This window comes from Cetorhinus maximus, chromosome 6 (assembly GCF_964194155.1).
Source record: "Cetorhinus maximus chromosome 6, sCetMax3.hap1.1, whole genome shotgun sequence".
Lineage (NCBI taxonomy): Eukaryota > Metazoa > Chordata > Chondrichthyes > Lamniformes > Cetorhinidae > Cetorhinus > Cetorhinus maximus.
In genome coordinates this window covers 138,213,298-138,228,047 of record NC_135884.1, presented here as the reverse complement: position 1 = coordinate 138,228,047, position 14,750 = coordinate 138,213,298, and the positions used below count along the sequence as shown (strand labels likewise).

At 37.3% G+C, this 14,750-nt stretch overlaps 1 protein-coding gene across 1 annotated transcript in view; it reads right to left on the bottom strand.

The window, feature by feature from the left end:
- Positions 1-14,750, bottom strand: part of usp10 (ubiquitin specific peptidase 10) — an 88,644-nt gene that overhangs the window by 51,553 nt on the left and 22,341 nt on the right. The window contains exons 2-5 of the mRNA XM_078544583.1: positions 8,736-8,804; positions 6,473-6,518; positions 4,722-5,813; positions 849-940 (exon numbers count right to left, since the gene is read on the bottom strand). Coding sequence (XP_078400709.1) covers positions 849-940; positions 4,722-5,813; positions 6,473-6,518; positions 8,736-8,804 — 1,299 coding nt within the window. The remainder of the gene's footprint in view (positions 1-848; positions 941-4,721; positions 5,814-6,472; positions 6,519-8,735; positions 8,805-14,750) is intronic.

The window sequence follows — 14,750 nt, the reverse complement described above, 5'->3', positions numbered from 1 at the left end:
TCAAGATTGTAGTCTAATTAAGAGATTCAGATAATTTTTCTAATCTATGAGCTCTACTCTGACATTATCTCAGCCCTTTTGTAAGATTAAATGCTGCTAATGATTCCAAGCTTTATCGGTTCAAGTATTACATTACAACAATAAGTGATTGCACTTTCAACAAGGATCTCTCAAGAATGGCATTTTTCAGTTAAAATGACTCGTAATAATAGTAAACTTCAATTTTATTGAAATTAGATTTGATATTTAATCGGCCTGTTTTAAATAACTTTCAGGTTATGAATTTTGCTATTGCCTAATGCAACAATCGAAACAAATTTGCTCAGGTATTCATTTGAAAATTATCTTTTGGCTGAGCATTAACGCCCGGTCTCTTAAGTGCCTCGAGATATGTTTCCACTTTAACTGAATTGCACAAATGCAACAAATTGTGATTCTGTGAATTATATAAATGCAAACAGTTTTTGGGAGACAAAAGTGTAAGCTTTGCAGATTTTTTGGAGGAAAGACGTACCCCATAGTCACAATAATCTTAATAAGCTTAAAAAAATGTTTGAGACTTCGGATTTCACTTGCTTTCGGTTATTCCCAGCGCTGCTTTCTGTTAACTCCAATACCTTAGCAGTGGCACACAATTATTTACTGAAAATTTACTACTTCACCCACCAGCACATCTAGAACTATGAAATTTATTTCAATAAGCCTTTCACAAGAATGGTTATAAACATGCTCAAATCATATCACATAGCAAAATTTAAATGTTTTTGTTTCAACATTTCCAGTCCTTTGGCTGTACATATGGATTGTTGGATGTTTGATAGCATGTTGTATTCAGATTTTAAGGATACAGCATTGATATAGCACCAATTGCTTTTGTTGATCAGACCTCGAGGTTGCAAAGACACTGGTTTATGAACCAATTTCACATTTTCCAGCAGTTCTGTAGATATGGAAAAAAAAAATCACATTATAAGATTAATACATTGAATTTAAATTTACCCATTGAAGTGAATTTCAATCTGGTCCTCAAAATGTTGTGCACTAATCTTAATGTAATACATTAAAACCTTTGGTGTGATTGCACCATAGCATATTCTACACCTGCAAAATTGTTAGTACTATAATAGCCATTCACTGCTCTAGTACATTAGGCAGCAATAAGCTATGCCAAAGGGTGTTGAGGTGCAGATCTGTGCATGTAATGTCCTAAAGAAAGGTGGCCCATAAATGGCGCTGCCAGGATAAACTGAGACACTGAAAAATGTAAAAACTTTAGTTACATCATGCTTAACTGATACAGCATTTTAATCAAGATTATATCTGCATGCTCCCCTATCTTATAACTATATTCCCTCATGCGCAAATTATTTTTTTTCTTTGTTAGCCCTGGTTTCATTATGTGACTCAGGCAGCTAGCAAATATGGCAACAGCACTATAAATATAGTCACTGTCTCAGTTTATCCTGGCAGCGCCGTTTATGGGTCACCTTTCTTTAGGACATCACACGCACAAATCTGCACCTCAACACCCTGTGGCATAGCTTATTGCTGCCCAATGTACTAGGGCAGTGAATGGCTATTATAGGCTAACAATTTTGCAGGTGTAGAATATGCTATGGTGCAATCACATCATATCCATTTTCATAAATAAATGTTTATTCAGCTTGATCAAATAATGAGTTAACTAGTGAAACACTTTCATGCAATTTGTATGTATCCAAATCCTATGTACTAACAGTTCCACCTCAAACAGTAACGAACATAATGGACTCTTGACTGAAGACTTGAAATCCAGGTTATGCACAAGCCCACAAATTGCTGGTAGTGCTTATTCATTATCCTCAACAAAATTCCATTTACTCAAAGAAAGGGTAAACACATGTGTAACTATGCTTTCCTCAATCCATCTCCCAGCAATTTACGTAAAACACACAAACATACCACTACTAAAACAGCATAACTGTGATGACATACAATAGCAAGGGCATGGTACACTTTTCAGGTACTTACTAACAGTTTTTTGACCAAATAGATACAGCCATATCAAGAAAGTGTTTCCAAGTTTACTGGCATCTGTCCTGTTATGCTGATTGTAGAGCAACATTAATCATTTTTTAAAACTGCTGCTGTATTTTCTTCAGCACACCATCTTGCAAATTTGACAGATCTGACAGCAAATCAGGAACACATGCAATTTTGTTAAGAACAAACAAAAGGAATATTTGTTGGAAGATGACTGAGTCGACAATTGAAGTTAAGTGCATTTATTAGAAAGTATCTGACAGAACAAAACATGGAACATGAATTAATCTAGTGCAAAGAGCTGGAACTGACGGAGTAGAACAAGACTTATTAGCAATCCTTCCTAGGAATGTTGAACTTGTTAACAGGTTAACAGAATGAGCAAGTTTCCAAAGGTGACCAGGACAAGGATGCTCCATTTCTTAATCCTTGCAACATATAATCAAAGTTCATGATGAGAAACAGAAAACAGTCTCCATTACTTGGAAATTGGGTTTATCACTGGAACACAAACATTATGTATATCTGTGGATTTGCACATTAGGAAAAAAAGGTTGGGAGAAGATAAATCAAAAATTTGATTGAAAGTAAAAAAGAGTGACTATTGAGAAGTAACAGGGTGCAAAACAACAGTGGAGGAACAAAAGGAACTGTTACCAGTTGCAGGAGGCAGGGAAGAATGTTTAACAAAAACTTATCACTGGCATTACAAGGTGCACAGGAACTAATTGCAAGTTATTAGCACCATCTTGTGGCAACAGCAAAGTGGGGCTATTGAATCTTCAGTCAAAAGAAAACATGTTTTTCAATCCAAGTGTAAGATAAAACAAATGTAAATGCTGACCTTGACAGATACTTAAAAATACATACACATGCCCTCTGAACAACTAGATGGATACAGAATTTATAAACTGACAGAAGTGGTTTAGTTTTCCAGCTATCAGCTGACAGCTAATATAGATACAGCCACACCAGAAAAGCTAAATATTTTTACAGACCAACAGGTGTAAGTGAAACAGTTCAGCTGGAACTAAATAAGGCTCTACAGCAGCAGGCATTTAAAGGAGCTATTACTTCTGAACCATGAGCGATTAGCTTGAATGTCCCCATAGCATGAAACACCCTGGTAAATCTGCAATTCTATTGTTTTAAAACTAACATTAAATTTGAAATAAACTGGATGCAGCTTTGGCACCCATATGAATTACTAATACATTATTTTCAATACATCTTTGCATTAATAATTGTGGTTAATACAGGTTTTACCATAAAGATTCAGTAGGCTCCCTGGTGAGCCATTTGGAGTTAGAGGGCCCATCTTAGATCCTCAATCTATTTTACAGTCCAGGCAAACATGAATTGTTACTTGTGGAAGGTGGCATCCATTGCCCATAGAACTAAAACCTAGCAAAAGTTACTGCTTTTGTGACAGTGAGAAATTTGAAAAAGGAAATGGAAATATTCTCAAGTTATCTTTATATGCAATTCTCTGTGAATCTTTCCCCCCAACATCTTTTTTGAAGTAATCAAGAGATGAACACTTTTTTCAGGGAATCAAGAAGCCATTCATGGGTTACTGCCTAGTGATCACAGTCTATGCAGAGTATCAACAACTACTTATTTTGTAAGATTGTCAATATCCAGATATTCCCATGTCTGGGCAATTAGATGCGCTAATTTGTGGCCTACAGTCCATTCCTGATACTTCCATCTTAGCCCGGCCGGCAGCATGTGTTCCTACATTCAGCACTGTGGTAAGGTAATGAACAGATGCTTTCTGGTTTGCAAAAATACTAGGCCATATAAATAACGAATGCTCAAACAAAGTAGGTGCAGCTTTGCTTCAATTATATACTTGACTGTTACTATGTTGTCTGTGCAGACCCGCATTAGGGAATAGGTGCAGCTAGCCACATGCCTTCAAACCGGAGAATGCATTGGTGCCTATTTAACAATTTGCAGAGCACAAAATGGAACTGTGGTTGGTAGACATTGTTCCTGATTGAAAATCACCTTTCACTTTTCTTTCCATCTCAGGCGGAGAATATAATTCAGCACATAATCTCAAACTAAAGTCGTTTCTTATTGGAATTCAGACAGTGTAAAATCATAAACTGAGACACAGTGGCTATACCAATTGTGAACACTGGTGCGGAAACAAAACTTGCTTCGGACTGAAAAAAAAACCACTAGCTATCAAAGCTCATCACTGCACGTCCAAATGAAGCTAGTTTCTTTTTAATTTTTGTGCTGATTAAATAAACTGGTTTCCACACATCAAGCATAGGCGTGCAGTGACATAAGCTTTATGGTCCATACAGCTTGTCTAAACTTCAGGTATGAAGAGACAAGTCTGATTCCCTGTCAGGTGTCAACCTGTCACACACAAAGGCCAATGGGAATCGAGGCATTCCCTCTTTCAAAGTTTAGGCTGCTGTCTTATACATTATAGCAGATGGTTTCAGAGAAATACATACAAACCACAAAGTAGCTACTTACACATGCATGGCTTACAAGGCTGGTCTCAGGTTCTTGTAAAACTAGAATGTCAGCTTTAAAGATCAGATTTCTGTTCTGGCAATTATTGAGAATTTCCTTACTATGAAATGACCAAATATTTAATTTGGTACCATTCAAGGTATAGTACAAAAGAGAACTGATATCCTGAAGTCTCTTTATACCAGATTTTTAAAAATTACCTGCTATCTGTTGGGCTGCAGAATCCTCAGACACTGGAACGGGCACGTCCATTCTTATCTCCGGTTGCTTTTCAGGTAATTGAAGAGCAGGATTGGTTGGTATGAATTTTGCTTCAACATAGGCCACAGGTCCTGCTGAAGAGGGCTTTGAATTGTGGAAGAGACTAGCCCAGGATTTGGCTGGCAAAGGAGCAGAAGCCGTAGAAGGAGCTACGGCCGTCTGCTCTGGCTCAACTGCATATACATCCTCTGGTTTATCCTGCTCGCATTCTGTGGTATCAGTATGCAATCCTTCCCCATCAGAAGTACTAGGAGGTGTTACAGCACTATCACCAGAAGATTCCAGTGTTTGTCCACTGTCATTTTTAACATCCACAGTAATATCTGTGCCTGCGTATGATTGTGCAATAGCTGTCCTTACTGGGCTACTCCTTCCAGTCTCAGAGAGATCAGGCTGTTCAGAGGAATTAACCTCATTATCAGCCTCAGTGTTAGCCTTAAGCTCGAACCCAGGCTGCTCAGCAGTCCTGGTCTCATCTAGCGCACTAGAGACTGTATCATTACAGAAGGCTCCACTAATGAAGTCCTCATCATTCTCAGGGCTATCACAAGTCCTCTGATTAGCCTTGGAAGAAATAGCTCCATGAGGTTCAGGAATCTCTTTCTGGCCAAGTGATTCAACCTCTTCTGGGCTTATAGCATTTAGCCCCGAGTTTAACACATGTCCATTAACAAGGCCCAAAGTTTCAGAGGGACCGCCAGCATCACTCACACCTTCCTGATAGCGATAATATCCAGGCGGTCGTTTCTTTTTGTTCCTCCTTTCCCTCGGGCCTTGATCTCGATAGACAAGATCATCATTCCCCTGGCAATTGCCACTGTCCAGAGAAATATTACCCTCTCCAAATTGGCAGTCAATGGAGCTATAGGCAGCTTCTTCCGACAAGTTGTCTAAGGATTTCTGTACAGGTTGGTATCCCAGTATAAATTCTGGTGCCTGTGGATTCAGCGTACTGGAGACTTTGTAAACATTGCCCTGCAATCCAGGTGGTTCCAACTCATTTTCTTCAGTGTCTGAGTCATTTCCATCTCCTATTTCAACAAAAAAAGATTAGCCACAACATTCATGCCCTAAAAACTGCTCCACACTAAGTTTTAAACTCCCCCTCTCTTGCTCCAAAAGACCCACTACTATAATGTACAAAAAATTTTATTTTAAAAGGCTAAAACAATGATGTGTTATGAATTTTATGAACAATTAAGTCTAGAAACATTTTCTCTGCAATAGTTTAAATAATTTTACATTTGGGGTTTAAGCTGAAATCACATGACAGTGTCCAGGGGTCAACACTGATGACATATTCACCAAGCAGCCAAAAGTAACAAAATATATATTTTAAAATTTTATTCATTCCAAAATGATTCTATAAACATTTCAGATCTCAATTTTTAAAAAATCAGCAAATATTTGTGCATAAATCGGAACTTTGAGTAACTGCAGGTGAAAAAGTTTATTTAAATGATTGTTTTTTAAATTGCTAGGGACTATTTGACAGAGGAATTAGTTTTCACCTAAAGAAACCAAACTTTCATTAATCAAGACTGCTCCACAAAAGGACTGATGCATTTTAATTATATTCATTTGATTTTCAAAATGTAATTTTATATTGATCTTTATCCTAGCCCAAAGATCCTTCCAGATTATCAAGCTCCATGGAATATTAGCAAATATGCTAAAACCAAACACTTACCTACTGACTGACTGACATGCAAGACTTTATCATTATATGGGGGAAGCTGTGCCAAACAGAAAAATAAAAGTTTTGTATTATAATTTAAACATAATAAAGGACCACGAACATTATACTTCACAATTGAGTGACAATGAAAATAATTCAGTACAGAAAACCGTGACTGAAATGTGCAAGATTAAGATAATTACCACCAGACAGCACCATACATCAACGCCTTTTATTTTACAAAAAGCTCAATTCTAAATGTATGGCAATTAAAAATGTTCAAGAACTCTTTGAAATCAGAAGTTGATTTGAGTTAAAGGCGACTTGAGTGCCACTCTGAGCACTTAAATGGGCATGTCTCATGTCCCATCCCAATGTGGTAATATACACCATATTGATACTTTTTGTATGTTGTCATTTAAAGGTTTTTTTACTCATGCTTTCTTTAATTGCAACTGAGGTGGATATCAAATAACCCATGTGAAGCAAAAGATAATAGCTTTGACCTTCCAAATATTTAATTTGAAGGGATTTCTGCTCATCCACTACTGGGTGATGGGCAAGCATTCTGATAATTTAGAGGCAGTGGAGGATTCAAGAGAAGCAATGGTGAGGTAGAGCTGGGCGTCGTCAGCGTACATGTGATAATTGATGCTGTGTTTCAGATGGTGTCGCTAAGGAATAGCATGTAGATAAGAAACAGGAGAGTGCCAAGGAAAGATCCTTAGGCGACACTAGAGAAAGAGAAGCAGATGATTCTTTGACTACAATTGGACAGATTAAGAATGGAACTAGAGGAGAGCAGCCCCAGCTGGATGACAGTGGAGATCCCTTGGAGGAGAATGGTGTGGTATACAGTATCAAAGGCCTGCAGACAGGCTGAGAAAGACGAGCAGTGAAAGTTTACCTTTGTCATCGTCACTTTGGATGTCATTTGTGACTTTGATATTGCATACAAGTTACAAGGTTCAATGCGAATGCCTTTCTGGATAAACTGAGTCACTTTTTGTAACCAGATATGTTGCTCTTATAAGTGGCTGTTGCACTTATTTGTCAGGACAGGAATTAAACAGAACTCAGTCCATCAGCATTCTGCAGATGATGTCCCTCCCTCTCCATCAAAGCTTGAAACATGAGAAATGTGCCTCTTGGCCAATTTCGTAGGTGACTTCAAAGCTTTAAAGACTTTTAGATTTCAAACATGTCCCATTAGGAAAAATTTTTTTTTCGACTAACATGTTCTACTGCAATGAATTGACCCAGAAGAGGACATTTTTGGGCCATGCACCATACCTACTCTTTTCAAAGGAAGCAGACCACAAATAGGCTTTTATTCCGCTAAAGGAGAGATTAGGCTGTGCACATATTTCTGGCTGGTAAAGGAGGTGTAGAAGAGCGTTGTTGTTCTTCCAGGTGTGTTCCTTTAATGGTGAGTTTTTTTTCTTGATGCCTTGAGCTTTAGTTCAGATGTTAGGTTGATGCAGAAGGTTGCCTGAGGTTTGCTTTTAAAGCTATTGATCTTAAAATTGTTCTGAGCTACTATTCTGGCCAAGGATTTCTCTACATCTTCTGTAGGGCCACACTCCCGGAAATGCTGCAATATTTTTATCATTGAGGGAAGGGACATAGGTTAGGAGGGAGAAGCCAGAGAGCAGAGGTGCTGGGTTGGTGTTTATTGCAAGGGGAATGGAATATAAAAGTTGTGAAGTTTTACTGCAGCTGTACAGGACTTTGGTATGACTGCATCTGGAATACTGTGTATGGTTTTGGTCTCCGTTTTTGAAAAAGGATACAATTGCTTTCAAACCAGTTCAGAGGATGTTCTCTTGCCTCATTTCTGGGATGAAGGGGTTTACCTTATGAAGAAAGGTTGAACACTGCTCATAAGTTCTATCCCTAACTGAATCATGCACAAAAATCCAAGTAGTTATTTTTCAAAACACAAAAATGTTATGTCATAACAGCTGTAATGCAGCTGCAATGTGGTGGTTACAGTGTGTAGACAGTGCCATGGGATCATCACTCAGCACAAAAGGCTTTTAATCTAAAGAAAAGTACAAAATCCTGTTCATCTGAAAAACCCTCAACCAGTCCATTTCTGCACAGCACTCAACTTATCAATTTTTTTTGGCCCCATTATTTGGTCAAAATTCCATCTGTTAAATCAGCTGACAGACATATAACTTAAGACCAAGCAGTCAAAATCACCACCTAAAAATTGTTTTATGATAAACAGAAATAAAAATTCCAGGTTTTCCTCAACGAGCACACATACCTCAACAGAGCTGCGCGATGTTACAAAGAATTGATTGAATTCATCAGGGCTGAACTCCCCAAAGATGTACTGAAAGAAAAGAAATAAATGAATGTTATTAATCTAAATTGACTGTAAGCATACTCTCTAAAACCTGGGAGTAAATGCCGTAAGTGGTCTATTTATTGTTTATCTTGACACAATTACTTAGAATACTAGCCCATGCTGCCCATTAAATCCTTGTACGTATCCTTTAATGAACGCACTACGTTATCATGCAAGGGTTTCTCAGACTGTACAAAGCAAGAAGTTCCTCCATGATCACTAAATGCTGAGAGAGAAAATGATCAATCTAGATGAATACAGGTTATTTATACTAATTTTAACAGTGAATAATTAAATCAATTTAAAATCAGTTTGAGACTACAATGTTAAAAGATGGTAGAGAAAAAGTGTATTGATGAGATCAAACACAAATACCAAAGTTATAATTAAGCTTTTATAATCTGTCTCATTTTATTTCAGATTTCAGAGACATTCAACAAGTTGCATTCACACAGCCATCGTCAACAAGTATCCTAAAATACTTAAAAGACTAAATTTGACACTGAGCCGCAAGAAACATTAGGTCTCGTGACCAAAAGCTTGGTCAAAGAGAAAAAGAAGCCAGGGTTTCAGGTCTAGACAACTAAACACCACCTCCTGCTGGAGGTGGTAATTGTGGAACTACAGCACAACAAAAAGTCAAAGCTTTCAGAAAGCGAAAGTGCGAATCCCTCCAAGAAAGGGTAAAATCAGTGGGAAAAAACTGAGATGCCAGTAAAAGACCTTAAAATCTAAAAGGGGTCAACAAAACGTTTGCAAAGTTTTGGATTGCAAATTTCTAATTTATTAAAAAATTAGAAATGACAGAATTCAGGTAAACATACTGATTTAATTACCATGCAAGGCCATTGAAGCAAACTGTACAAATTTAAACAACTAGATAGTTATAGCACAAAGAAGCGATTATACTGCCACTGGCTGGTGAGGAGAGATCAATACAAACTGAACCAACCTTCCCCTATTAAAATGTATTCTGGAGGTGAATCCTCACAGCCGTTTTCACTTAAAAAGACAACACTGCTTTCCCCAATGGCTCATTAAATTTACCAGCAAGCAAATAAGCAATACAGGTCAGGATGGTTGCAGATTGAATACCCAATCAGTGCTGAATCAATGATAGGCAGTGTTAGGAGCACTTTAATTGGCCTCAGCCTCTGGATCAGCAATGGAGACTGAGTGGAAGGAAATCAGCCAGTATCCAGTAATAACTATTGGAAATGATGCACACAGTAGTTGACCAAGGGGAAAAAATAAAATTAGCTGCAATTCTTCATAGCATCAAACAGTCTGCCAGCACTCCATCATGACCTAAATGATTGACTATTAGCAGCAATCTGTACCTGTGAAATCATACTTTAGTATGCAGTCAATGCTTTTTTGGAGGGTGGGAGAAGAGGCAATTAAACTAAAGAAAAATGGCATGAGTAAATTATTGCTTTATTAAGCCAGTGTGCTATGTCCAGCAACTGTCTTGAGGTTACAAGTGAGCAGGCTCCAGGGGTAAAATCGGATTTTAAAAAACCTTATTTTTACCTTACTTTTACTTACTTACCTCAGCTTCTGATGCTTGAAACAATATGTATTGCACAGACCCATGATGAATGGGTTTTTACCTCTGCCACTGTAAATGGGTGGAGGTAATGCTGTCACCCCTGCTAGTCTGTAAATAATATCTCAAAAGCTAATGAACAAAGCTTGGTACACAGATAGGGTATGACCCAAGGAAGAACTGATTCGTTTTTGGTGAAGATGTAGATTTTTTTAAATTATTTGTTCATGGGATGTCGGAGTCACTGGCTAGGCCAGCATTTATTGCCCATCCCTAATCCCTTGTTCACGGGGCATTTAAGAGTCAACCACATTGGTGGACATCAGATTTCTTTCCCTAAAGGGCATTAGCGAACCAGGTGGTTTCATGGTCATCATCAGACTTTTAATTCCAGATTTTTTCTGAATTTCAAATTCCCCCATCTGGTGGTGGGATTTGAACCCAGGTCCCCAGAGCATTACCCTGGTCTCTACTAGTCAGTGACAATAACACTATGCCACCGCCTCCCCCTAGATCTAGATCCTGGAATCTTTTCAAAGCAACCGTTAACACTGGGAGATAGGGTGAATTGAGATTTTTTTTTAAAGAATGTTGTAGTTTTATTTAGAATGTTCTTGATTGTTTTAGAACGTTGTGGATCGTCTTAGTTGCTGTGGTGGAATTTGTCATAGCTGTGAAAATGTGTTTTCAGAGCAGGTTGTTGGATATGAATTTGCTTAAAGGCATGCTTAAATGTTATAATGTAGTTTAATTTTGAGTTAACATAGCATGGAAAGATATGTGGTGTACTGAGTGCCCTCTAGTTCAAATGGGTTCCAAAACAACTGACAAAAAACCCTCTTTTGAATGTGTTCTTGCAGCTTTATTTTAGCTCAAATCTACAAAATTAGAAACTTTCAATTAAAAATTGCACTTCAAATTTATAACATACACATGAATTTTTATGAATGAGAAAGTAGTCCTATACATATTCCCCTGGAAATAAAATATCAAAATGGTCCAAAACACCAAAATTAAAATTGGTGTAATTGTTTTCCATTTTAGGTTGCAAAATGCTTCAAATTTGAAAATTTCACCAGAGAATTATAAAAACATTGTTCATCTCAATAATAAACAAACATTTTCATCATGCAACCATCACCACTTACAGTTTGAAACAAAGTTCATAATTGTATATACCATGTTATCTTTAAAAGCATAGATGTATATTTTTCCAAACACAATAACCCCACCCTGCCACACATTTTTAGCTGATTATCCATGTGGTAGAAAGTTTTTTTTAACTTTATGAATTGAAAAACCTCTATATCATGTTTAATACATGACTATACAGAGCATGTGCTAATAAATATGCTTCTAACTAGATTTAAGACTGAAATAGCCATTCCTTGGCAAACTATCTGCAGAGTAGCCAAGATAGAGAAACTTTGTTCGAAGGTTATCAGATGATCTAAGTCAGTGCATTAATAGATATGCAACGCATGGCTGGAGTGAAGAGCAACTCAAGTAATTCAATGCAGATATGCAAGGATGTTGTTAAAATTTGGTTAATTAAGTGATTTATATTCAGAAACCTATTGATCTGAAATATATCTTGCATTCTTTCTTCAATATCAAACTCAGTTTCAGTTGATTCAAAGGGACAGTTCAACTGTGTACAGAGGACTGGAATTTTAACTCATTCATACAATTATTACATTGAAGTCTATGAAACATTAACTTTCCCAAGTGTTTCAAATTAAACGAGTGTGAGAGAAATACATTCTGAAGATAATTTAAAACTCGAGGAATGACAATTCCCAAACTCTCGTGTTGTGTTTCTGCTTCTGTCTAATTATTTCACTTGTAAAATGAATCCACAAAGACTGCACTCAACTGAAAACCTAGGTATTTGTATTTATTACCTTTTGGATTAAACAGGAAAATAAGATAAGATGGTCCAGTGTTTTCAGAAGATGACAAAAGGAAAGCCGGTGGGCCTCCCACATGATCATCATATATAATATAATAAAAAGGTAATTCATGGTCTTGTGGCAAGCTAAACCATTCATGGTATGCACACGGGTGCAGTTCCTTTTTCCCTTATCTATTTTGTTGTTCCTCCATACAGTTGGAAATAAACTACCACTGGTCCAAACAATTAGGGATAGTGCTATTCAAGATTTTAGGCTCTGTTACATTGCATAATCTGCCACATAAAACGCTTGCTGATATTTTAAACCTCCCTTATCAAAGACAAAAGTAATGTGTTAGGAATTTGATGATGAAATTATATCACTAATGTGGATTTGGCAGCAATTTCAGTGCAACAGTTGTCCTGTACATGTTCCCCCATAAACAGAGGTGTCAGCTGTGGTTCAGTCCATAGCACCCTCGCCTTTGAATCAGAGGGTTGTGGGTTCATGTCCCACTCCTGGAAACCAAGAACTGTGACTGTACTCAAAAAAGAGTTACATGCGATCTGTTGATAACTCGAAAGAGTTTCCCCCATAAACAAACTACCAAAATGAACCAAAATACCAGAGATACCTGTGTAAAAGTGGATTTCATATAAAAATCGACCTCATGATTTTTGGCTTAAAAAATGTAGTTTTTCATATACCTCATGTGGAAGTCCACCCTAGTTTTTCAGACCAATAATTTCAGAAGTAAAATCTCTACAATCACATCGAAATATAATGAATTGAGGTTTTTAATCAAAAAGTCCCAGCTAACCTATTTCCTCCAGTTTCTACTTGCCAATTAAAATAGGAAGAATGTAGGTCAATTTAGATTTTTGGGGAAACAACTGGCAGGTTCTTTGGAGAGCCATGTTAGGTGTGCCGGGCAGATGTGTTTTAGTTGAAAGAACTGAAGATCATAGCATATAAGCTGACCTTTGAAGCCTTGAAAAGTCCTTCCAAAAATGGGGTTTGCAGAGTATAACATGAACTGCCGATGTTGGTGCAGGTTGTCACCATTTTCAAATCAGCTTCGTACTTCATTCTTTTTGCTAGGGGACCCATTTTTGTTAGTCATCCATCATGCCAGGTCTGCTCTGTGTGGGCATGTCTTAAACTCTCACGCATCTTTTGGCAACATAGCCCATATCGCCTGCTTGATCCCATGCACTGACTTACGAGGTTAGCAAAACATGCATTTCTGAGGTGAAAAATTGAGGTCGACTGCTATTACGAGCATTGCATTTCTTAGCAGAAATGGAGGAGGAGGTTGACATAGCCCAAGTATAGATAAAAACAATGAATTTTGGTGCCAAAAAATGGGGTTGACTTATATGCTGCAATCTACAGTAAGAACATTATGTAAGAGTCAGCCCTTTATCTTTTTGCCTAAAAAATTGATTTGGCTTTTACATTATTTTATATGATAACCACAAAACTACTCACTGGAAATACTGCATCCTTTAGAGAAATAATAATTAAATCCATCTGGATTCAATCACAAAATTACCTACACAAGAATTACTTACTGGATCCTTCTTTAAGAGAAGGATCATAATTAAATCTACCTAGATGGACCACGTACTTTACACTCAATTTTCATTTTCACTGGCAATTTCACAGAAATCGCTCAGGAATTTAGCTAATTCTATAGAGGAGTTACAAGTGGAATATTTGAATTCACAAAACCTAAACTACTGTACTCCAATAACTTTAAAAAGACCTTATAAGATAAGCGTTTGAAATAGTTTGAGAGAAACAAATATTTATTTTGTATCCAACCACATCAGAACTGCCATTTATTACATTCTAACATCTTATAATTGTACAATGTATACATTTAGGTCAAGGTGCTTTGAAAAATATTAAGGCAAAAGTTCATTCAGAAAGCTGATTCAGCAAATGTATAACAAATCACAAGTCACAATGATCAGTAAGGGACGCACGAAAAGGCAGGCGACTACGCTGGAGTGAGATGGAGACAGAGTGAGTAGCGAATTAGTTTCAGGTGGTAAATTCTTTTCAGGTTTTAACTATAGATTAAGAATCCAGATCTGACATAGTACTAACTTATAAGTTAGACTATCTTGTTAAATAGAGAACTGCCTGGAGCGACAGTTATCTGTCAATCACCTGAAAGCAGTTGGTTCACGTGGTATTAATTACTGCAGCAGAAGCTAAATTAGCTAGTGACTCAGAATCTATAAGAGAGGCAGGCTTTTCAAACTGCACGATCAATAAGGGGTGCGCGAGGAGACAGGCAGCTACGCTGGAGTTAGATGGAGACCAAGTGAGTAGTGAGTTAGGTTCACTTGGGAATTCGGTGCAAGGGGAAAAGACGTGTGGTATACTTGGGAATCTTTCTAAGTTAATTGAGTAAATTAAGTTGGCTAAATAACATCAGCAACAATGACAGGAGAGGTGTTATGTTGCAGCTGTGGA